Raw genomic sequence first — 23,490 nt, 5'->3', positions numbered from 1 at the left:
TCAAATGCTCACTCTTCATCCTTGTTATCTTCTGGCTCTCCACATGCTGCCACAGATAGTCCTGAGCACTGGGAGACCTTGTCTCTAGCTGCAGGACAGAATCCTTTATATTCTGGTTAGGAGCCAGTGTGCCTGATACTGAAGCTTGCCTCCCCAGTTTCCAAGTTGGCAGGCTTGCTGGTCCTCAACTCAACAATTTATATTGCCTTATCCTCTTCAGAGGTTTCATGCTATGGATCTTCATGGAGAGCTTTCATCTAAGTACCTGTATGCACTTAATCTTCTGTGATGAGTCCTGAGGAAAGCCTGGCTTCTAATCCCTTCTTAAATTTCCTCACAAAACTCTCCTGTCCCTGATTGTTCTCCTGTTTACTTGTTCTGCTCGCAAGCTCCCAGAAGGAGCAAGTACATGATCTGGGGATTCTCCTGGACTCATAGCTTTAAAGAGCATTAATATAGTCAATACAAGCCCAGAGTGTATCACACAATATAACATGCTTGTAACCAATTTAGAATTCTCTGGTTAGTCGACCATATGCCTAACCAACATATTCACAAATGTCTAGTCTGTATGGTGTGTAGTTGATTATTGAGTTTTGTTTCTACCACCCAACTTTGTATTGTTGATATGATACTTCGCCTTCACTTCTTGTGAGTGAAAGGCAGCCATATGACTAAAACTGACAATGCTTTCCCTTGGATCCCTTTATTTTCAAGAATCCACAACTTTCATTTAATGAGAAGCATCTACAGTTTGATTCTTTTGAAGTAGTATCTCTGTGGAAGTGATCCAGGCTTTTCCTATCCACATGCAGTAGATCAATCAAGCAAAAATTTTCTAAGTTAGAGAGGATTCTCTGTTTACATTTTAAAATTAATAGTAGGGCATTTTGGACTATTTTCCTATGTTGTTTCAATCCATCTATGTGATGTGATTCCTCAATTCTCCCTCAATGCTACATTTTCAGCATCTAAAACATGCATATTCTCATGCCTCTTTATAAAACAAGGCAATGCAGCCAACCCTACTTGAGAGAGGACCCCCCCCCAAGATATATGGTGAAAGATCTTTGGGGACAAGAAATGAATTGAGCTAGGACCACATTTAGGATGTGTACATGGCTGCTCAATATTGTTTCTTTCCCTGCAGGCATTTTCTGTGCTATTATGTACTATTATGCCTGGAAAGGAACCTATAAACACTAATAAATTTTTAAATAAAAATAGAACATTTCAGTAAGAAAAAACTATTACTAGTTTGTATTGTGAGATTGTTCTTCCACAGGAACCTATTATCATCTACTCTGCCTCAACCAATTTTTTTAAAGAAATTCCAATTACACCATCTTTCATTTGTAACCCCCCAACTTTTCCCACTGATTCTTCCTTTAAAAAAAATCAGGGGGAAAAAAAACAGGTTGAGGAGAAAAGGATGTAATGGTTCTAAATTTCCTTCTGATTCACAACACTAGGAGCCATCTCATCAAACAAGGACCCTAAAATTGAAAGTAGTTTCCAAGGCCCCCCAATGGCACATTTTTTGTGTACAACTACCTGGAAGATGTGACTGATTGGCACATATGCTATTTGATTCTATATTCATCTTAATTAGCTTGGATCAAAAATAACACTTTGCACGTTAGCAAATATTGTCAATATTAGCAATAGGGTTTTCATTATGGGACAACCAATGTGTCACACAATAATCTGCAAGCTTTTCAGCTGTCTAGAATTCTAAACGAGGCCCTGCAGTACCAATGAAGCAATGAATGTTTGGTTACAAAGACTGCTTAACCACGGCATCCAATCCAAGTTTTGTATTCTTCTGCCTTCGAATCTACTTCCAGCTTTTGGTGGGAATTAGAATCTTTTTCAAGTGACAAGCCAGGATGGGAAGAAAGAAAGATTTGGATTTCCCCCCCCCAAAAGAATGTTGTTCTACTGCAAATAGCTGTTTTATAAAATGTGTGATTTGTTAGATAACTTGTGAGAAATGATTCATGTAAATACAGGTTGCAATGAGCCTGCATGCTCATCTGATTTCAGTAACCTCCTGTTACAAGAATGAATTCTGAGCTTCTGACTAATCTTCAGGTGACACCTCTAAATGGCTATCCATTCCAGGACCATGTCTTCCTAAGAAGGAAAACTATGAGGTCCTTTAATGAGATACATTATCTTCATCCTCTACAAATGTGGTTCTTCTAGATAGACAATATTATTTCAACAAATGAAGCCTATGACACTAGTGTTTTGTGAGTTCTGAAATCTCATATATTGCTGAGGAAGGGACAGAACAGGGCACTTATAGGCACCTGGAGTACCTGTATAGCTTGGCAGGGTATCGTGTAAAGATTCTGAATAGTGAATGGAAGTTTGTATTAATGTGGACCACAGTGTTTTCAAATAAGGCGATATTAAAAATGGCCAGAATATTCAGAACCTTTTGAGAGGTATTATTTTAATTTTGTAAGCTGATTTCCAGAGATTGCAATGTTTGCAAAAGAATTAAGTCATTCACTAATTTCCCAAAAGAATATATCACACCTATTAGTATTTTTTAACAAACACATTTAAATATGCACTCTTCTCCTTGTAAATACAGCAAATTCACATTTCTAAACTGATACAAAATGTTCTGATCCTTTAATTAATTGATCCTCTAATTAACAGAAGACAGTGCTATGGTTTTTGTAGGGACATGAAATGCCTGAAATTAAATCCAATTTTTAAAATATTAATTTCCAGATGTTCCCCTCTAATTATCTTGAGTTCTAGCTTGGCTTTTTGTGCTTTCAGCAACTGCAGCCATTTATTTATTTATTTGTTTGTTTGTTTGATTTATATGCTGCCCATCTCCCTCAGAGGGAGATATTTTATTAATTCATCCACTGGTTAAATTTATATTTCTTAGAAGCATTACTTTTTAAATGTGAGTTGATGTGGCATTAGCCCACTGGTTTCCAATTTTGTAGCATACTGAGTTTTCTCACCCATTTCTTCAGTGATCACTCTATTTCCACTATATAGTAGTAGGCTTTGCTTAAGAACCAGTGTGATCTAGTGGTTAAGCTGCTAGACTAGGGATGGGGAGACCTGTGTTTCTAGTCCTGCCTTAGGCACAGAAGCCAGCTGGGTGACCTTGGGCCAGTCATTCTCTCTCAACGCTGGGAAGAAGACAGCAGTAAACCACTTCTGAAAGCGCTGCCTAGAAATCTCAATAGATTTGTCCATGTAGCTGTCAGGAGTCAAGATTGCCTTGGAGGCAAAAAAGAGACAAGAGAGATTTTGCTTGGACCCTTCATTTTTATAGAGTGTTCATGCTTTGGAGCCAAAGTTGTAGACATTTAGTGCAGAAACAGATTCTTCTGATAAATCTTTAACTTGCTCCCTAAATCATTCTACCATGTTGGATCCCACATCCTTCTCTCACAATACAGTTGTATATTTTAGGCGGTTATTCTCTATTGACTGAGAGAACTTTTAGGATCCTCTGCTACAAATCTCTATATCTTTTGTGATTATTAAATTGTGTATTCTCTATATTTTAGGAGAGATGGTTCTAGAAAGCAGGTTCTAGAAAGCAGGATCAGTCATGTCTTTCTCCCAAAGGTAATATTTGATAGAATATCCAGAGGTTTCCCCAAAAACCTACCCATTTTTGCAGAAACGTTGCAGCCATCCACACTTTTATTGGCAATAGGTTGTTTACTAGAATATAGTACAGGCATGAAGCATGTGGAATGATGTTTTAGCTTATACCACTATCAAACTTTTATACAAAGTAGTTTTTTTTTTTTAATGGAAACAGCAAGAGAGGAAAAAAACCCACTATTACTGCATAATGCAGTTTAGGAACAAGGTATATAAACACTATTTTGACTCAATTGATTTACCCAATCAGCCTTGAAGACTTTGGACAAGACACTAAACTATAATCCAGTATCTATACACTCAGTACTGGATTGGCCCATCACGGACATCATTTTTTTCAGATGGATGATTTCCGACCCCTTCCTCACCCACCCACCCTGACCTGTGTTTTTCACCCAAGTTGCATCTCTCTCTCTCTTTCCTTCCTCCCTCCCTCCCTCAGGCTGGGATCATGGTTTACTACATAAAATGAAACAGTATACAATTATCAGAATGCATCAAGGCACAGGACAGAACAATAAAATGAATAAATAACAACCAAAGTACCAGTATAATCAATTGCAACACCATAACATCAAACTTCAAATGCCCTGGATAAAACTTCCATCTTTGCAGCCTTATGGAATGATGCCAGGGTCACTGCCAGATGGACCTCTGGGGAAGGCTGTTCCACATAGTGGTAAAAAACACTGTCTATAACACACCCTGTAGTTCTTACTTCCCTTATAAGGGGAACATCGAGCAACCCCAACTAGGATGAGCACACATTTGACATTGCTTACTATTTACAGTAAGGGAATCACCAGGACTTGCTGGGAAATATTAGTGATGGGTTGCCACAGCTGACATCAAAGACCAGTGCCAGTTATACATTTGGAGAGAAATGCAGATAGGTTCATACCTTTTGCACATTACAAATGGTTGATGAACCTAGTTTTGCAACAAAGGCAAATCTATAGTATAAAAAGTTATAGTGGAGAGGTACATCTGCCCTGTCATGTGAGCTGCAACTCCCCAGAGCACAGTAATCTAGCTGGCAGAGAACAATGGACTGCTCATTGCCTTCTTTCTTTCATTTATTGCTGAACTGCTAAGAAAGGGACAATGTCCTTCCCTGTGAATAGATGACAGGATCTTGAGCAACTTTATAGCTTCCTACACCTTCTTTCAAGTGCTTCCCTGCCAGGATATTTACATCAACACTATTTAGGACATTAATGGTATTTACATTACCATTCTTCCAAAAGAGCTCAGAGGAGTTGACAAACAATTTTCTAGATACTCCTCCAGTTAAACTACTAGGCCAGACTTCATCAGTTATTACAAGGAAACTGTGATACTTGCTTTCCAGTGCAAGATTAGAAACCTCACATTTTAAACTTTCAGCCTGTTGCCATGATTTTACTATCAGAGGTGTGTGCATATGCTATGTATATGTATTATATGCATGCATTTACTGTTATGATAGAGACAAGTACATAGCACACATTTTCTAAGGGTGTAAGTGAAGTGCAGATTCTTAACCACATGAAGGCTATTTATAGCAACAGCCCATAGTTACTGTAATATGTACTTAAGTTTTTCATCCCTATCTTCAGAGATATGGATTTTTAGGGGGAAAAAACTGAGTCTAAAGATTTTCCAAGAGCTTTTCAGGCACATTTTCCAATGGCCTAATTAACCAGAAGCTTACTTAGGGTGTTGGGGTGTATTCCATAAATTTCTTTTAAACATAGGCTGTATTAACTTTACATACTATACAAATTCCAGTTTTCCATCCCTCCATGCATATGGAAACATTCCAACCTGATGGGCTCTGTCTTCATTTGTTGAGTTGCTAATTATTTTTTTAATTAAGCAAAGCATTTTTGGAATCATAAAGATTTCAGTGGGGAATCAGAGGGGTGGAAAAGATTCCAGCTCCATCACACCTAGTTGCTGCTGTTCCTAAATGTTGAGAGCCTACCCAATGAATGGTTTTTTTCTCACTTTCTTTCATTATCAGAAAACATGCACATAGCAGCTTCACAAATGTTGCTGTTTTAAATACAATGCTTTCCACTGTGCGTGTAAATGTATCCCTGAAGCACTGGTTTCTGGTGAAATGCTTTAAAGCAATATGTCACCCAAGAGATTCAGATGAATGCTAGAGAAAGTCCACAATAACATGGTGCCCCTTGTCTTGGCAACTGGATGCTCACGGTCTTGACAAACACAGCTGTACTTTGGCTCAATCCAACAATAGCCTCACTTGGGGCCTTTGGACCACTTCCTTGTGCTTAGCCCAACCTACTCCCCTGAGTTATTCTTACGGACAAAATAGGAAAAGAGAGTGCTATGCGTGCTGCCTTGAATTCCTGGAGGAAATCAAATACAGAAAATGCTTGTTCCAGAGCTGAATGATAGTTCAACTCAAAGCCTAGAGATAAACTGAGAAAATAACGAAGGGCCTTGGATGATATAACTCACAAAGAACCTATTTGTGATAGGCCATAAGTGATTAATCCCTCCCTACAAGTCTCACAGGACAATATAAGATAGTGGTAGTCCCCATGCAAAACATTTCTAGTTCATGTTAACAACAATCATTGCAAGGGAGTAATCATTTGTAGGCAAGTGTGAATGAAGCTGCTCGGAGGTTAGGTCGCTCTCCTGCGCCAATTGTGCAGTTGTTTTAAACTCACTTAAGGACACTGGATTTGAACTTTAAATGCCATTACAGTCTGCAATCTGGTTACCTAAAGACCTGTATTCACCCCATATGAACCTAGTGGAGTTTTAAGATGTCCTGATTTTTCTTTGGTATCTTGCTGAAGCAGACCAATTTGTCAAGTATCAGGGCAATTTTCTTTTTTCTAGAGTAGCATTCTTGGGTAAATTAAATAAGCTCTTTTCTATCTGCTTCAATGCACTCTGAAAATAATTTTTAGGTTTTATTAATGTTTACTATGATTTTCAATTAGCCTTCAGCCCCTCCATTGTAATATAAGACAATGGATAGCTCAATAAAGATGTTAACTCAATGACCCACAGCTATGAAAAAAGCAAATTCCATGCTAGGGATCATGAGAAAAGAGACTGAAAATAAAAATGCCAACAGTGTATTATCTTTTTATAGAACTATGGATGCATATGGATCTCCATGTACAGTTCTGGCTGCTGCATTTGAAAAAAAGATACAATGGAGTTAAAAAGATTGTAGAAGAAACCAAAATGATCAGGGGGTTCCTTTCCTATGAAAAGACCCTAGAATATTTGGGACTGTTTAGCTCGAACAGCAAGGCACTTGAAGGGGAATATGATTGGGATGTCCCTCTCTCTAACACTAGGACCAGGAGTCAACCATTGAAGCTGATGGGGAGTTGATACGGAACAGATCAAAGAAAACACTTCTTCACAATGCAGTACTAACCTGTGATATTCATTATTTTAAGATATGTTGATAGCTACTAATGTGGATGACTTTAAAAGGGGACTGGATACACTGGCAGAGGACAGGTAACAATCTTGAGGCTCAGTGCTAGCTTTGGGATGAAGGCACCATGCCCTCAATATCAGTTGTAGGGGAACAACCGATGGAGAGAGAGATGTCTCTACTTCTTGCTTATGAGCATTCCAGAGACAACTAGTTCGCTATTGTGAGAAACAAAATGCTGGACTAAGGTGGATCGGATGCTATTAGCAAAATAAATAAATAAATACAATTTGATGTGTTTGTTTATTTAAATGTATTGGCCGCCTAAGTCCAGTGGACTCTTTAATCTGGTGACAAAGAGGGAATCTGTTAATGAATGCATCAAAATAGTTGCCTCAAGAAAGCACCTTTCTTGAATAAAGGTTTGCTTTTTCCATCGGCTGCAGAGGCTTGGGTGCTGCTTTTCATCAACCAATTCTGGCAAACAGTGAGAGTCTTGCATGACACAGGGGCCAAGCTTGAGCCCCCAACGAGAGGTGATTTGTTTAAAACTAAATCACAAGGATTGCTTTGGACACAGAGCAGCTTTTTTGAGCTGACTCCTAGTTGCTGTCAAGAGGCACCTCTTGCCCCCATTGGGACAGAAATCTGCTTTGTCAGATGGCGTTAAGACCAGAGGTTCCCATCAGCATGTTCAGATCAAAAATCCCTTGAAAGCACAAACATCAGCTGAATGACAAAGGAAGTAAAATGAGACCCTATACAATACAGTACAGGCATCTGCAAGAGCACACTTGGGGAGGGAGGAGACATTTTTCTCAGAATGGCAGCCCTAACAGTGAGTACTTATTAACCGAAAGCCAGCTTTCTGTGGCAAGAAAAACTTGTAATCTGATGTGACAGAAGAACAAAGATGCCTCTTGCTCAGTGCAATATTTTGGGCCCTCGGGTGCTAAAACCTCAAAGTTCCTCACAGGAAATATCAAGAATGTGTAATCTTATGACTGCTTCCTTTGATCCACATCACTCAGTTCATCCCACCTCCCTTTAAAACATTTCAAATCATCTTTAAAAGAATCCAAGTGGCAGAAAAAAATCCAGACAGAAAGGCTTTAATCTACACTTGCAAGAGCATCTCAAGGAGACAAAGATCGCATTGTACTTTAGTAATAACTGAATGTATGTTATTTTTTTAAAGGAACATGGACTAACATAGCATGGTATGAATATTCCAGTAAAACATCGTTTGAAAGAATAGATGATGGGTAGAAATAGACACATGTATTATTAACATTTTAAACACCGTAATCTGGCAACTAATTGAATGTAAATTTTGTTAGCTTCATTCATCAGTTGTCTTAAATGGGCCTATGGTAGAAAAATTTGTTTGACAATGATCTTTTAAAACTAATAATAACTAAAAAGAATCTGATATGAAACAGGGCTTGCTTTTTTTTTCTCTATAAAGAGACAGTAACATCACTGAAAAGTGTGGTCTGAAACTTCCATGGACTATTCAGAAACAGATACCTCACACCCTGATTACTTAGGGTGCTAACTTGGAATCACTGTTCAGCTCCAGGACCCTTAAAACCAACAGTAGACCACTTGGAGATTGGGCTGCTTTCTGGTCCAGCTAAGCTACCCAAAAGCTAGGTTACCATCTGATACTGAAATTCCCCGTAGTTACTTATGGGAAAAGGGCTTGGGCTATGCAGAGTGTTTGGAGCAGATAAATGACAGGCAAGGTCAAGGTTTATTATGCACATGAATGCATGTAAAGACCCTTTTCAACATCAGTTCCTCTGGAAGGCTCATTCGTAAATAAGGACGCCTAGGATTAGAGGTCTGTATGGAGTTACACACATGCCAGAAGACGCCCATGCCAGTCAAATTGCCAGTTCTGGGATTGCATGGAATCCAACATGCAGCTTCTGATGGAACTGGGTGATCTATGAGTGTGCATGAAATAAAACAGAAATGTGTGTTTACAAGGCTCGGATCATTTGACTTGACAGTGGCTGTAGAATTCTAATAAGACAGGATGTGCTGGGGAGGGACTAACAAGGCTTTTAAATTATCAGTGCACATCTTTGAGACATATTGCCTTGCAGAGTGTAATAGCCTGCCAGAATCAGAACAGCAGACAAAGGATGCTGAGGTCATGTGAACAAGTGCCTGTGACTGGTAACCACTACCCCCATAGCCAATATCCTTTGACTGCAATGAAAAGCACACAATACACATTTCCCTGCCATCATCAAGTGCTCTTGGGATGAGGAACAAGCATCAGAAATCCCCTAGAGTGGGCAGCTGTGCCATGCACCACTGTTCACTTCCTTGCTGGCATAAATCTACCCAAACAGTGCCAGGTTTCTATGAGGCAACAGTCCACAGCCTGGGTAGTAGCTGCTCCTACTTGGGTAATCTCCAACTCTGAGCTCAGAGGAGCGTGGGGGGAAGAGGAAATCATTCTCCTTCCTTCCGTAGCCACCAACTCCACATGCTCAGGGACCAATAAATGGCTGCTCAGTCTTGTCTTGGCAGGATGCCCTTTAATGCACGGCCAGCAAAGCAACCGTACCGCTATCTATTATCAGGCCCCCCAACTTACAAACAATCACCACAGCCTCAGTCAGAGAAAGATGATGCATCGGTTTGTGAAATACGCAACCTACCAATGCAATGCATAATAAATTCTGAGCCATAACCTTTCTCCTCTCTGCTTTTTACTCTTAGCCTCAGTAAGAATTGTTTTCATGTTGTCCAACTAGTTCCTGGGATTTTATACATTTCATACTGATACAATAAAGAGAGTAGAAGGAAGAAAATCAGAACTGCATTAACTTTTTTGACTCAAGGAGGAAGAAACATCATTCCCTGTGTCACTGGAATATAATTCTCATACTGACCCATAACTTTGATTGTGGTTTAGTAAGATGCATGAACCTAACCGCTGTGACTTGTAAACCAAGATTTATGGCAGAGGAGTGCAACAACTCCATAGCTGAGGGCCACACTTGGCCTTTGAATAGCACTTCAAGGACCACATTCTGAAAAGTAGTGGGCAAGTCAAGACAATAATTTGTATTCAGCTGTATTTAAATGAAATTGATATGATGACTACCTACTGAGACACTGAATAATGTTTGCCTTCTATTGCATTGCAAATTCCAATTCAGTAGCAGCTTTTAGAGAATTTGGGGGTTATACTGTCGGCTGTTGGGGGACTTTAGGCCTCAGGACTTGCACCTCTAATTCATGGCTTAACATTATGTAGAGGACCAGCATTTAAAGTGAGCCAGGCCACTGAGGCTTGTTCAATATACCACAGATAAAACGAACAATGGCTGATGTATTTTACAAATCCTACCACACAAAGCGACGACTTCCAGAAACATATTGGCTTGGAACAGACTGAAAAAGTGTCCTGGTGTGAAACAAAAGAGGGCCTGAAATCTGACATTTAGGAGCTCACATAGGTTGGCCTGCACGACGGTTACATACTGAAAATGGAGACGTTCAGACTGAAATTTATTTGATTCAATAAAGACATAGGAAAACCCTGAATGTGCAGCCTTCATGGTGGCTTTAGAAAAACAAGAAGCAATTCTTTCTCCAGCCCTGCTTATTAGGTGGAATGTCTGACAAAGGCCAGCACATCCCAGAAGAAAGGAGAAATAAGGAGACTGGAAATTATAATTATTTGGAGTCGGGGTATACAAGCAGGCAGTTGTACATAATTAGGAAGATGCTTCTCTTTGTGCCTTTCCCTTGCACCTCCTCACAAACTTTCTTGGACTGTGCCTTTTACCAGCTTTTCAAGTAGATCTTCCAACCTGGCATGTCTAAAAAAATAAATGAGATTCTTAGGAATCAGATTAAACTGAAATCATGTCATTTTCAAAATTCAACAGGAAAAAATTCTAATCTTTTTCTTGCCATGGTACAATATACTTTGCAATGTGTACAACTCTTGCACTATAAGAAATCCATAATCCTAGCATCAGCAAAATGCATATTAATTTTTTTTAAACTATCCCTTTATTATTTTTATAAATAACTCAAGGTGGTGCACATACCCAATATGCTTTCTTCCTCCCATTTTTCCCACAACAACCCTGTGAGGTGAGTTGGGCTGAGAGAGAGTGGCCAGAAACTCTTCTATTAATGTTTTTGAATCAAGTTTAGAGATGTCAAGAAAGAAATACAATTACATTCTGGATTAGCCAAAGCTTTCCTTCCATGTTATAGGGGGTGAAGAGTTATTAAATTTGTTTATACTTGTTGTGATGAAGGTTGGAAATCACTTCTTTATATATTTCTTTTCTTTTTCTTTGCTATATTCTTTTTTCTTTTTTCCTGCACTTTTTATTCTTTCTTTCCATTCTCTTTTCTTTCTTTAAATTTAGTTTGAATTAGTTTTTACTACTGTAATTAAAATTCTTAATAAAAATTATATTCATAGCTTTCCTTCCTTATGCCATAACATGTTTAGATACACTATCAGTACAATAGACAGACAGACCAAACAGCCTTCCAGCCAGCTTCTAAAACATACAATACTTAGAATTTGGATGTTTATTGCCTAGGTGTCTTCCTTTCCTGATGTTATTGTGCTAATGTTTGGTTGTGTGAGTGTTTTTAAAAAATAAATACTTCACTATTTGAGAGTCTCTGAAACCACATATTAGAGGAAAACAAACATTTACCTATATGCATCCTTATCAACAAAAAAACCTCTTCTCAGCTTTTATTATGGCATATAACTGGAAAAGTTCTGAGAAACTCTCAGGTTATAAGTATGAAGAATTCAGACATTTTGAAAACAATAGACCAATAAACTTTTTCATTTGTAATTATAATACAGTTGACCACATACAATATGGCAAACCATTCCAGAAAATCATGATAATTTTAAGGACACTATTAATAGTTTCTTAGAGTAATCTTCACGATGTAATGCTAAGACATGGTTTGTTGTGATATGCAAAGTTAGAAGAAGCTGCAATAAACGCTGAGCTTACAACTCCTTCTCTCTAACCCAATACAAATTAGATAAGGAACTTGTTCTGCTTTTACAGTATAATTTACTAAAAGTTTCCCATGCTACCTGAGCTGGGAATTATGATTAATGTTGGCAAGAGTTAATTTTGAAGCACAATTCAGAAACCGTTTTGGAATAGGCCTATCTGAACTATAATTAATACTAGCCATCATGTATTACTATAGAAAGCATAATTAAGGACAAGCTGCTGAAAACTTCCTCCTGGGTGTTCAAGACCAGAACCACAGGGGAACAGGCAAGGTTTGCTCCAATTTGTTCCTGGTCATAGAGCTAAGCTAAACAATACAAAAAGTCACGTATCTATAGACCAGCATTCCCCAATTTTATCACCTTCTGATATGTTAGACCAGGGATCCTGAAACTTTATGATATTGCAATCTCCTAAAATGATCATTGAATTTATGCAACACATTATTTCATTGGAATTAGGACTGGGTAAAAAATAACAGGTAAGCTTAATCATACTTTCTTGATTTAGGCTTATTTTGCCAACACTCACAAATGATAGGTCATCTTCAGCTTTTCTCCAACCACTCAACACAAACTTCCATTTTAAAAAGTTATAAATTTTAAAATAAGAGATAAAAATACTGAACTTCACTTACATGTACAACAGCCTGTGGGAAACCATCTGCCTCTCACAGCATTACTGTGATTGCTGGATGATTCTGACAGGTAGCTAGACCCACAGGTTTAGCCATCTCTCAAAACTCACTCTGGGCTTTGCTTCTTGCTATGCTCACACATATCTACAGTAGGCTTGGACAAGCAATGTGTAAGCATGTTTTGACAGCACTTTCACTTTGCTTGTGCAAACCATAGGCTTGTGTGGGAAAGTGGGAGAGCTGTCAAAACAAGTTTTGGAAGCTTTGTCCGCACAAACCTGAGCAGCTTTAAAAAAGAATGTAACTTACCTCTAAGTTGCCTGCAATCTCACCCACAGTTAGAACCCCTGGCTTAGACTATAGGCCCCTTAATCCCAGCCAGCACAGTCATGCTGGGTAAAGGCTACCATAGATAGTGGGGGGGGGGGGGGGGGGGAAGAAGGGAACCTTGCTTGAAAGCTGACATATGAAAGCTTTAAACTTGCAGATGTTTCCAGATTAAAATTTGGCTCCTCCTGTACATTTATGCAGCTGTACTGAATGTGCAGGTGAAGGGGAAAAGGAAACATTGCTAGACTGTTCTGATTGCCAAAATCTCTGCTAAATATAAAGAACTGTTGGAACTGCATTGTATAAAGAAGCCACATTTTAATTTGACATTCCATCGCCAAAGACTGCCTGCATTTCCTCATTGCATTTTCTCACTGTTTGCCAAGCCATACTTCTTAAAACCAGGTTTCCTAATATACAGATGCGTCAGATTACAATTTCCATGATGCTGCCTAGGGAGATGGACACCAAGTTGGAAAGACTATCTTGCATGCTAACAATATGTTGGAAAGCAAGAAAGCAAACAAGAAAGCTCCAGAAAATGGTCCAAGGAAAGGTGTTATTATCACTGAGCTAGTTTTAGGAGCTTCTGGTATACATAGTGATGGCCTCCAAAGCATGCAAATTTACAACCGTTACACCAGCTCATGTATCTGAACAACAAAAACCAACAGTACTTTTCCATGGTAAAAAAATAAAGTCTCCCATGAGTTTAATTCAACTCCTGGTGATTACATCCATCCATGTAGTTTTATTGACAATAATATGGAAGTGGTTTGTCACTGCTGCCTTCTTGGATGTTTTTTTCTGACTTCCCAGGCTATTCTACAGCGCTGATATTTCCTAGGAGTCTCCCATCCAATCACTAACCAACCGCACATAATTTGAGTTCACCCAGTATTGGTTAGACATTGCCACCTTTTCCACCAAAACTACTCAACCAACAGCTCAGCACAGAGACAAGCACACTCCATTTTTCTGCTTTTAACAAACATGAGCAGCAATTAGGGGCAGCATTATTCCCAAAATGTTCAAAAACATTCCTCCTGGTAGCAGATAAATAACTTCAAATCAGATTATACACAGCTATTCTACATGAGACTTTGACTACCAATGGAAGTACAATATAGTGTCCTGGGCCGCTGAGCCTGCTACTCCTATCTGAAAAGAGTTTCCATCTCTCTTCGTCTGGGCAGAGCATCCTGTCCCAAGTTGCCCTAAAGCCCAATTAAATCCCTAGAGGTTCCTAGTAAGTGAATGTTTACATCCTGGAAACAACAGACTCACTCAAGAATGTTTTGGAGCAGTGAGATGAATTAGAGTAGGAACACACCTCCATAGAGAAATTCCAGAGATGTATACATATTCAGCAAAAAAAAAAATCCAAAACAAAACAAAAAAACCCCAAAACCTTAAAGTATGCATATTCATGTTATCTTCAACTGATAAGTATATTATTATTATTACATTTTTATTCTATCAACTCAAGTGTGTGTGTGTGTATGTGTGTATCTCCCTCCCCCCTCCCCCCCCCCTCGACAGACCCAACTATAGTGAAGGAAGCAAGATGCTCTTACCAAGTGAGTGGCAATGACGGACCAAAACTTAGCCATTAGTCATCCAATAAAAATGTTATGACATATCAAGAACGGATAACCAATCCTGAAAAATTATTTCTGTCTCTCAGAAGAGAAGGGAAAGGGCTCCCTTGCTGCAAAGACGCCACAATAGCAATCTGAAACAACAAATCACTTACAATCAGAGAACACCCATATGGAGTCAAACTTAGTAACAACTCCTTTCAAATAAGCTTTAGTGTTACCTCTGCCTCTGATCTATTCAAGAGATATCATCATGGGACCTGACAATACAGTGGTACCTCGGGATATGAACTTAATGCGTTCCGTGACTCTGGGCGTATCCCGAGTTGGTCGTAACCCGACGCAAATTTCCCCATAGGGTTCAATGTAAATCCGGTTAATCCGTTCTACCCTTCGAATCTGGTCGCACCCCGAAGCAAATTTTCCCATAAGGTTCAATGTAATTACCATTAATCCGTTCTGGCATCCGTGGACCACGTGTCAGGGGCGGGAGAACAGCCGGGCGCCACGTGGCGCAGTGGGAAAAAGGCCGAGCACCACGCGGTGCGGCGGGAGAATGGCCGGGTGCGGCGCGGCGGGAGAACAGCCAGGCGCGGCGCGGCGCGGCGGGAGAACGGCCGGGTGCCGTGCGGCGCAGCGGGACAACAGCCGCGGACCACGTCAGGGGTGGAAAAATGGCCACGGACCACGTGTCAGGGCGGAAAAATGACTGTACCCTGAGGCGGAGTTCGCACATCGAGGTAAATTTTTGCGGCCGGAGCTGGTCATAACCCGAAAAGTTCGTTAGTAGAGGCGTTCGTATCCCGAGGTACCACTGTATCTGTTTTTACCAGGGAGTTTTAAAAGAAGGCGTATACTATAATTACCAGCACTGCTATTTCAGTATAAAGTATACTGGTTCAAGCAAGGCTATGCAAGAGAAGAAATGGACAAAAAGCACTGATATTTAAAACAGCTACCCTCAAGGAAGCGACCAGGAGACAGTTCAGCACTCCTGGGACTTGTTATACATTTGCAGTATTTTGAAAGAAAGCTGCTAGCATGAAGCTGCTTTTGCAATTTTCTGGGATCTCAGGTTTCGGCTCCAGAGAATTGGAAATGATTAAGAAACACTCCCTGCAGACCATCTAAGTGAACTACTAATTTTGTTTTATCAATTCAATACCAACCAGATAGATGACATCCTTCCCAGTCAAAATGTTTATTCAATTGCCCAGATGTGTAATATATCAAGAGGTACATAGAAGATTTACTAGCTTAACAAGAAAGCTATGTAAAATGAACATGGGTCCAAGAGAAAGAAATTGGGTTTCCTGTTTTTATTCATGCTCACTCCACAAATTCATAGAGATGTGGGTTAAAGAGATATAAAACACAAGTCTGATTCATTTCATCAAGTCCAAAAGATACATTTAATTGTGCAGTTTCTGACTTGCATAAAAGAAACTCTTTACAAACTGTTTCTTATCAGCAGCAATACTTTACAGCAACACACGATTGCAGTTTTCCTTTAAACAGCTTGCAGCTCAGAGGTTAGGCTACATCTCCTTTGGGGTTAAATAGCTTTCTCAAGTTATATGAACAACATATCCATAACTCATGACAACTAGTAAACTGTGACTGGTGATGTCTGTATTTACAGGGCATTGTTCTGGAACAACATGAACTATTATTTATCTTAGCAAAAAGGCACCATTTTTTTCTCAAGTTACATCAAATGCTGCTTCATAGATTCTCTCCCTCACTTTCAGGAGAAGCTTTCAGAGGGGCAAGATACTCTGAAAAGCCAAAAAGGCATCAGGAAACATATTAAATTCTTGCTTTAGCCATAATAAGATCCAGAATTCTCACTACTACAAAAGTTGCTATAATGTGCCCATGAAACAAGTCAGACTCATTTGTGCCAGTGTTTGCTTTCCTGAGTATAAAGTCCATTAGATAGTTTTTCAGGTGAACACCTCAAGAGTGGCATTTAACTGAATATAATTGCATCCATTTTCCCCTGCTCTGATTCCTTCCCCTACAGACCTATTAATGCCATTATTCATTTCTGCCATCTGTGGTGCTAGCTCCTGGCATATTAGAGTTGTGCATGTCTTAGCTGCATGGGAATTATTCAAAATCCTGGATTCAGTTAGTCCAGTTCTAATTCTTCAGGCCTGCCAACATAATGGGAAAATTTTCACCCACAAACCACCAGATCTCCAGGAGTCATGGTATTTTGAAAGGTGCAACTTGTTATGTAACTTACTATGTAAAGGATGAAAGCCCCATGGAGAAACACATCTAGCTCTCATGGGTAGGGCCACATTCAAACAATCTGCTGTACAAAAAGTGCAAGTGAGTATTTACGCCCTACATCTAGATAAGCAATTTCCAATGAGAAAAAAACACTTCATTTACAGGAACTTTCATTATCATTTTTTTCCCCTTACGAAATTAAAGCAACATATTTAGAGAAAGAACGTCTGTCCCTGCAATTTTCTTGGCAAGATTTCAGAAGTGGCTTGCCATTGCCTGCTTCCTAGTGCTGAGAGAGAGCGACTGGCCCAAGGTCACCCAGCTGGCTTTGTGCCTAAGGCGGGCCTAGAACTCATGGTCTCCCAGTTTCTAGTCTGGAGCCTTAACCACCAGACCAAACTGGCTCTAAGGACCCTTGTGATACACATATTAACATTTAATTATTAAAAGTAGCATATTTAATCTCCTGCATAGTGAAGTCACTAGTTTTATTCAAGAAGGGTGATTGTACAAATTTGTTTGTCATTTTAGAGGGTTGTGATACTGCAAAGTTGGAGAACCACTGCAGTGGTACAAAATGAACACACCAGATACATTGACTCAAACACAAAAGGAAGACTGATGAACATGGTTCTTCTTACCAAAATCATGCTGGCAGCATGAAACAGTGTTGGGATCCTATATGTTTTTTTTTAAACTTAGCTATCATATAGAAAACAAGCTGCAGAAATCTGAAATGAAATAGTAGGGAAAGCAAACAATGTGAAGGCAACAATTTACAAAATGCAGCAGCAAAAAAAAAAAATTAGAATCAGAATTAGATTTCCAGTAAGCATCTGGCAATACCTTCTGAAGTAACAGCAAAGATTAGTACTGTAATATTGTGTTGCTTAGTAGTTTGAATGTTTATTTTCTAAGAGTTATCTGTTTTTTTTTTTCAAAAAATCAAATGTGAGGTAGCAAAGAAACATACAGTGTCCATTCCTTAAAGTGAAACTTGAGAGAGAGAGAGAGAGCGTGCGCATGCACAGGATAGGAAGATAATTGATGCTTTTGAACTTTGGTGTTGGAGAAGACTCCTGAGAATACCATGGACAGCCAAGAAAACAAACCAATGGATTATTGAACGAATCAACCCAAAGTTCTCACTTGAGGCACAAGTGACAGGTTCAAATTATCCTACTTTGGATGCATTATGGGAAGCCTAGCTCTCAGAAGAAGACCCTAATGCTGGAAAAGTGAAAGGAAAGAGCAAAAGAGGAGGACCAGCAGCAAGATGGATGGACTCAGTTCAGTAGTAATGGGTGCACCATTAGAAGACCTGAAAGACCCTGTTAGGGATAGATCATCATGGAGAAAATCCATCTATCTGGAATTGATTGATTGATTGATTGATTGACTTGTATGCTGCCCATCTCCCCCAATGGGTGACTCTGGGCGGCTCACAATAATAAAAAAGAAGAAAAAACACAGGTCTCTCCAAGATGGCTAAAAACTATAAATAATTTAAAAACATATTAAAATACCCTAAAAAACCTCCTCTAATTTTGGCCCTATAAAAATCTGTAAGATGCTGGGGGGGGGCAACCCATCATCCCACCAGCCATCTCCACAGGTGCGGGCCCCCCTCTGGCCCCCAGGCCTTCTGGCAAAGCCAGGATTTAATACCTTTCCTGAAGGCCATGAGGGAGGGGGCACACCGGACCTCAGGAGGCAGGATGTTCCATAGGGCGGGCGCTACAGCAGAAAAGGCTCTCTGCCTAGACCCCACCAATCGAAATTCCCTGACTGGTGGGGTCTGCAACCTGCCCCTTCTGCTGGACCGAGTGGGACAGGCTGAAGTGACCAGGGCGAGGCGGTTCCTCAGATAACCTGGTCCTGTGCCATGAAGGGCTTTAAAGGTGATGACCAACACCTTGAATTGGACCCGGAAACAAACTGGCAACCAATGCAGCTCACGCAACAGCGGTGTTATATGTGCCCTCCTAGGGGCATTAAGAACTGTCCGCGCCGCCGCATTCTGTACCAGCTGTAGCTTCCGGATACTCTTCAAGGGTAGCCCCATGTAGAGCGCATTACAGTAGTCCAACCCGGAGGTGACCAGGGCATGAGTGATCGTGCGGAGGTCCTCTTGATCCAGAAAGGGGCATAACTGCCGCACAACACGAAGTTGTGCAAAGGCCCTCCTAGCCACAACTGCCACCTGCTCTTTGAGCAGGAGTCGTGAGTCCAGGAGAACTCCCAGATTACGCACCGGGTCTGTCTGGGGTAGTACAACCCCGGCAAGAACCAAAGATGACAAGCTCCTAGATCTTGAGGCACCCTGTATCCACAGCCACTCCGTCTTACCAGGGTTCAGCTGAAGCCTGTTGTCCCCCATCCAGGCCCCCACAGCCTCCAGGCACCGTGAGAGGGTAGTCACAGCGTCACTTAAGGCACCTGGGATGGAGATGTATAGTTGGGTATCATCAGCATACTGATGATACCTCACCCCATGGTGCCGGATGATCTCACCCAGCGGTTTCATGTAGATATTAAATAGGAGCGGTGAAAGCACTGACCCCTGTGGCACCCCACAAAGTAGGGGCCGGGGGCTGGACCTCTTGCTCCCTATCAACACCGATCTTTATGGCATATACCATAATGCATCTGTCTGTTTACCCAGTTACCCTCTTATAAGTCTACTAAGCAAATTACACACAAAGGTTGGTCAAGTTTAAGTTCTGTAAGGAGGAACTGCACCTAAATGAACTTTTATTGCTTTTATGGGTCACTCCTTGAGGGTCTACCACCTGGGCCAGGTTTCACAAAATGATACAAAAGTGGAGCCAAACATACTGACCTGCTTTATCCCTTGAGTCACAATGTGACGCATGAATTCATAACCAGGAATTTACATTCCTTGCAGATCAAAAAATCCAACATCAACTCCTAAAAACACTTTATAATCTGTGAGCGATTCAGTTACATACCTCAATCTTTACTACCTCACTGCAAAGGAAGCACTGATTTTTTTCCCAGTGGTAGTAGCCAACCTTTTTGGCAAAATGAACCATTAAGAGACAATAGTATAATTTTAGCATGCCTACAATACCAATATCAAGGAGTAGCAGAAAGATCAATATATAAGTTTGTGCTCTCTAGAGTATACTACGTGCAATAGTGCAGAGACAGGAAAGGAAACGTTGGAGAACGTCTATGCTATTTTAAATGAGTTTACATTTCTAGGACCGGGTAAAAAGGACACCTCTGGGTGCTGAAGGGGCCTGAAGAAGCTATTTCTAGGCCCTGTGTGAGGATTTCTGGAGTGTGATGAGTTGGAGGATAGAAGATGGGTAAATTACATAGCCAATCCTGGAAATTTCAAGCCAGTCTGCTTGTCATATCTGCCCTGGGTTCTTCGGAGGAAGGATTGTTAGAAAGTGAGAATGAGGAGCCAGGTTATGTGTTGTGACCCAGAGCTCAGGACATGGAGTGAAGGCAATAGCAAAAACCAGTTGAGCAACATCCTCAGACTCTGCAGCTCCAATGTGACCCCTCTTGTATCCAATATATCATAGCTTAGTTCCTACAAAGTTGCCCAAATAACTCTGGCTATAGTCTCTCTGATTTACTGAGTCTCACCCATGACTGACTATCCTTTTGAACCCTGGACCTCCATCGAACAGAACAATATTAGAACCCATCCTGGATTAACTACTTGTCAGGAAAGAGCTGCTTGACCAGGGCACAGCCTGCCTCAATATGCAATGGGTTCACTGTTTCTAGAGATCAAAGACTGTAGGGCCATCTTTTAAGGATCTTAGTTCTATCCCACATGTAGAGCAGGGGACAAATCAGACAATTTTCAAGAACCCGTCCAATTCTATGGACCCACTGAGGCAGCAAGATGGTATGGCCAGAAACACTGGGAGGAGAAAGGAACCAAAAGGATGCCTGGATGGGGAAAGCTGAGAGAGAGGAAGTTGGCTGAACAGAAGGGTTTCTAACAATACTTTTCAGCCAGATAAAATAACCTTTATCTGTTTTATTTTGAGGTACAATTGAGGGGTACCTGCCTCCACATGTTTAAATTATAGAATCCAAAAGATTGCATTTTAGTGTAAGGATATCATGCCAACATCAAAACAAACAGGGCCAATTCCTTAGAAATCAGAACTAGAGAAACGGTCAAATGTTACACTTTAGCACTCAGAAAGAAAGAAAAAAAAATCACAACCATTACTTGAGCCCGCCAGCAAGGCAACTGGGCACAAACTACTCAAGACTTCGCCATGCTTTATCAGGTCGGTGACCGGGAACGTTTTAAGTGACTGGCCAGGCTGGATAGAGCAGAATCGTGCGGAGGGTTAAATTATTTTGGCTTCCCCAACCCCCCGCCTCGCTCTATAATTGGGGCGCAAGGCAGCCCTGCGAGGGTCCCATTCGGCGCAAAGAAACCACGGGGGAGGCGGGAAGGGGGCGACGGAAGTTGGAACGTTCCTCGGCTAAAAGCCGCTCGTTCCAAAAAAAGGGGAACTGTACCGACATGGACGGCGCAATGCCTCCGGTTGGAAAGACACGAGCACTGATCCTGGTGATGGAACACAAGGCTCCCATTATAAGATCTTAGCTGAAGCACGAGACCCGAAGGGCCGAAGCAGCACCCGGCCTTCCATTATGGGCAACGGGATCAGGACGCAGATTTGGAGAATATCCGAAGGGATGAGCAGCAAACGCCAGACGCTTCGCAGCCTCCGGACTGAGGAAGGGGCAAAGCGCGGCATGCAAAGTCAGGGATGGTTATTGCTCGAGGATGCCGAGGCCACCGAGGGGGCGAGCGAAAGCGCACCTGCTGGTAGTCGTTGTCCCTCGGGCGGAAGGCGCTGGGCACGGGTTGCAGGCTCAGACTCAAATGGGGGAGCCCGTGCAGCCAGGATGTCCACCAGGGCGCGAGGTACTCGGCCCGCGCCGCCAGCAACATCGCTCCCGTTCCTGCTGCCGCAGTGGGCCCCCGAAGCAGCCGCTCGCACTCGCTCCCGCCGGTCCACGCCGCACGCTGACCGGGGCCCTGCCGCCCGCGTGCTGCCTGGCTGAGCTCACACCCGCCAGACCCCGCCCCTTCTTTTCTTTTCTTCGAGCGGCAAAGGGCGCGGAGCCTTTATGGGCTGGAGCCGACGCCCCCTGCAGGTTGCCGGGGCCGGTGCTCAAAGGGTCGCTGGGCGGATGCCGTCCTGCTCGGCCCTCTTTCTGCGGTCGGTCGGGGGCGCGACGTATGGTCTCAATCCCACAGCACAGTGGTTCTGCTTGCCTTCGGTTTGCTTGCCCGCCCACTAACTCTTGTCTCCAGTCGAAAGGGCTTTTTTTCTTCCCGCCTGGAGGATGTCCTCACCACAGGGAAACCCACTAGTGCCAAGCTATAAGTATCACACAGGAGATGTTTAAGGGGCGTGTGTGTGGGAGGAGCAGAGGGGGTTACTGCTCCTGCCGCCTCCCTCCATCTGAAGTAGTGTGCAGAATTTGAAACCCTCAGATGGCTTTTTCATTCCAAGTAGTAAACAAGTTAGAATATAATGCCAAGTTATTTCAGGTTTCCCCACATGCTCCTAATTACTGGGCAACTGTCTTCAATGAAAAAAAAAATAGAGGAAAAATTATACAGACATATAATGCAGTGCGCATAATTTAATCTTACTTTTTAAAGTGCTCTGGCTTAAAAAAAAACATTTTAATTAATTCAGGAATATGCTCCATTATCTGCAATATTTAAACTCTTGTTAGCTTTGCTTGTTTTGTTTTGATTCACTGCTTTGTCATAAACACCATGAAAGTGTGGATGAAAGAAGGTATATAAATCCTTATACACTCTGTTCACCTTTTCCATGAGGCTTTACTCTGATCTCCTCCCCCTCAAGCCCAACTGTTTCACCACACAGCTTGTCTTTGGCATCAGCTCCAGCAGCATGACTGAAGCATGGACAGAGATGCATAAATTGAAAAAGAGAAATTTGCAGACACAGCTAAACAAGTAACTTGTTTTTCCATGAACCCCTCTGAGGAAGAATATAGAAGAGATGCTGGTGAGTCCCTGTCAGGTCCTCTTCTCCAGATTCTTCTTTTGTTTCTGAACGCCTAAGTAAGAGCTCAGGCTGACAGTATCCGTCAGTGGGCCAGGTTTGACCAAAGGACCGCCAGTTGTAGCTCCTTATTTAATTATTTAAATTTTAAAAAATACAATCTTAATACAATACACATAATTTATAAAATTGCTACCTGTTCTTTCTCTTCACCCCTAAAATGTATACTATGAAAATGCTGTCCCCAGCTTGTTTCTACAGGCATTTATTTTTAACTTCGCGGAGTAAATTGCACAGGGTTTCAGATGGATCTACATGTGTACACATTTATAGTTGTGTGCATACATCAGTCAGGGCAAGCTCGTCTGCCTGCCTCTGAATCACTGACAGCATTACTTTTATATGCATCATCAGTACACGTAGGATTTTATCGAGTTGTACAACAACAACAAAAGGCAGAACCCTGACAGATGCTCAGCCTCCTCACAGTAAATTTGAAGAGGAGAGTGAAGCTAAAGGC

At 41.4% G+C, this 23,490-nt stretch overlaps 1 protein-coding gene across 3 annotated transcripts in view; it reads right to left on the bottom strand.

Moving 5' to 3' along the window:
• TTYH2 (tweety family member 2) overlaps positions 1–22,311 on the bottom strand; it is a 69,641-nt gene extending 47,330 nt beyond the window's left edge. For all 3 annotated transcript variants that reach the window (XM_007419867.4, XM_088138353.1, XM_088138352.1), the window contains exon 1: positions 21,746–22,311. In XM_007419867.4, the coding sequence (XP_007419929.1) occupies positions 21,746–21,877 (132 nt within the window). In that variant the 5' untranslated portion in view covers positions 21,878–22,311. The remainder of the gene's footprint in view (positions 1–21,745) is intronic.
• Between the last annotated feature and the right edge of the window lie 1,179 nt (positions 22,312–23,490).

Source organism: Python bivittatus, unplaced genomic scaffold (genome assembly GCF_059951505.1).
Source record: "Python bivittatus isolate LINGU-HERP-01145 unplaced genomic scaffold, Pbiv_v1 ctg000220_np1212, whole genome shotgun sequence".
Classification (NCBI taxonomy): Eukaryota; Metazoa; Chordata; class Lepidosauria; order Squamata; family Pythonidae; genus Python; species Python bivittatus.
The sequence above is the reverse complement of the archived record's forward strand: the minus strand, read 5'-3'. Positions and strand labels throughout refer to the sequence as shown.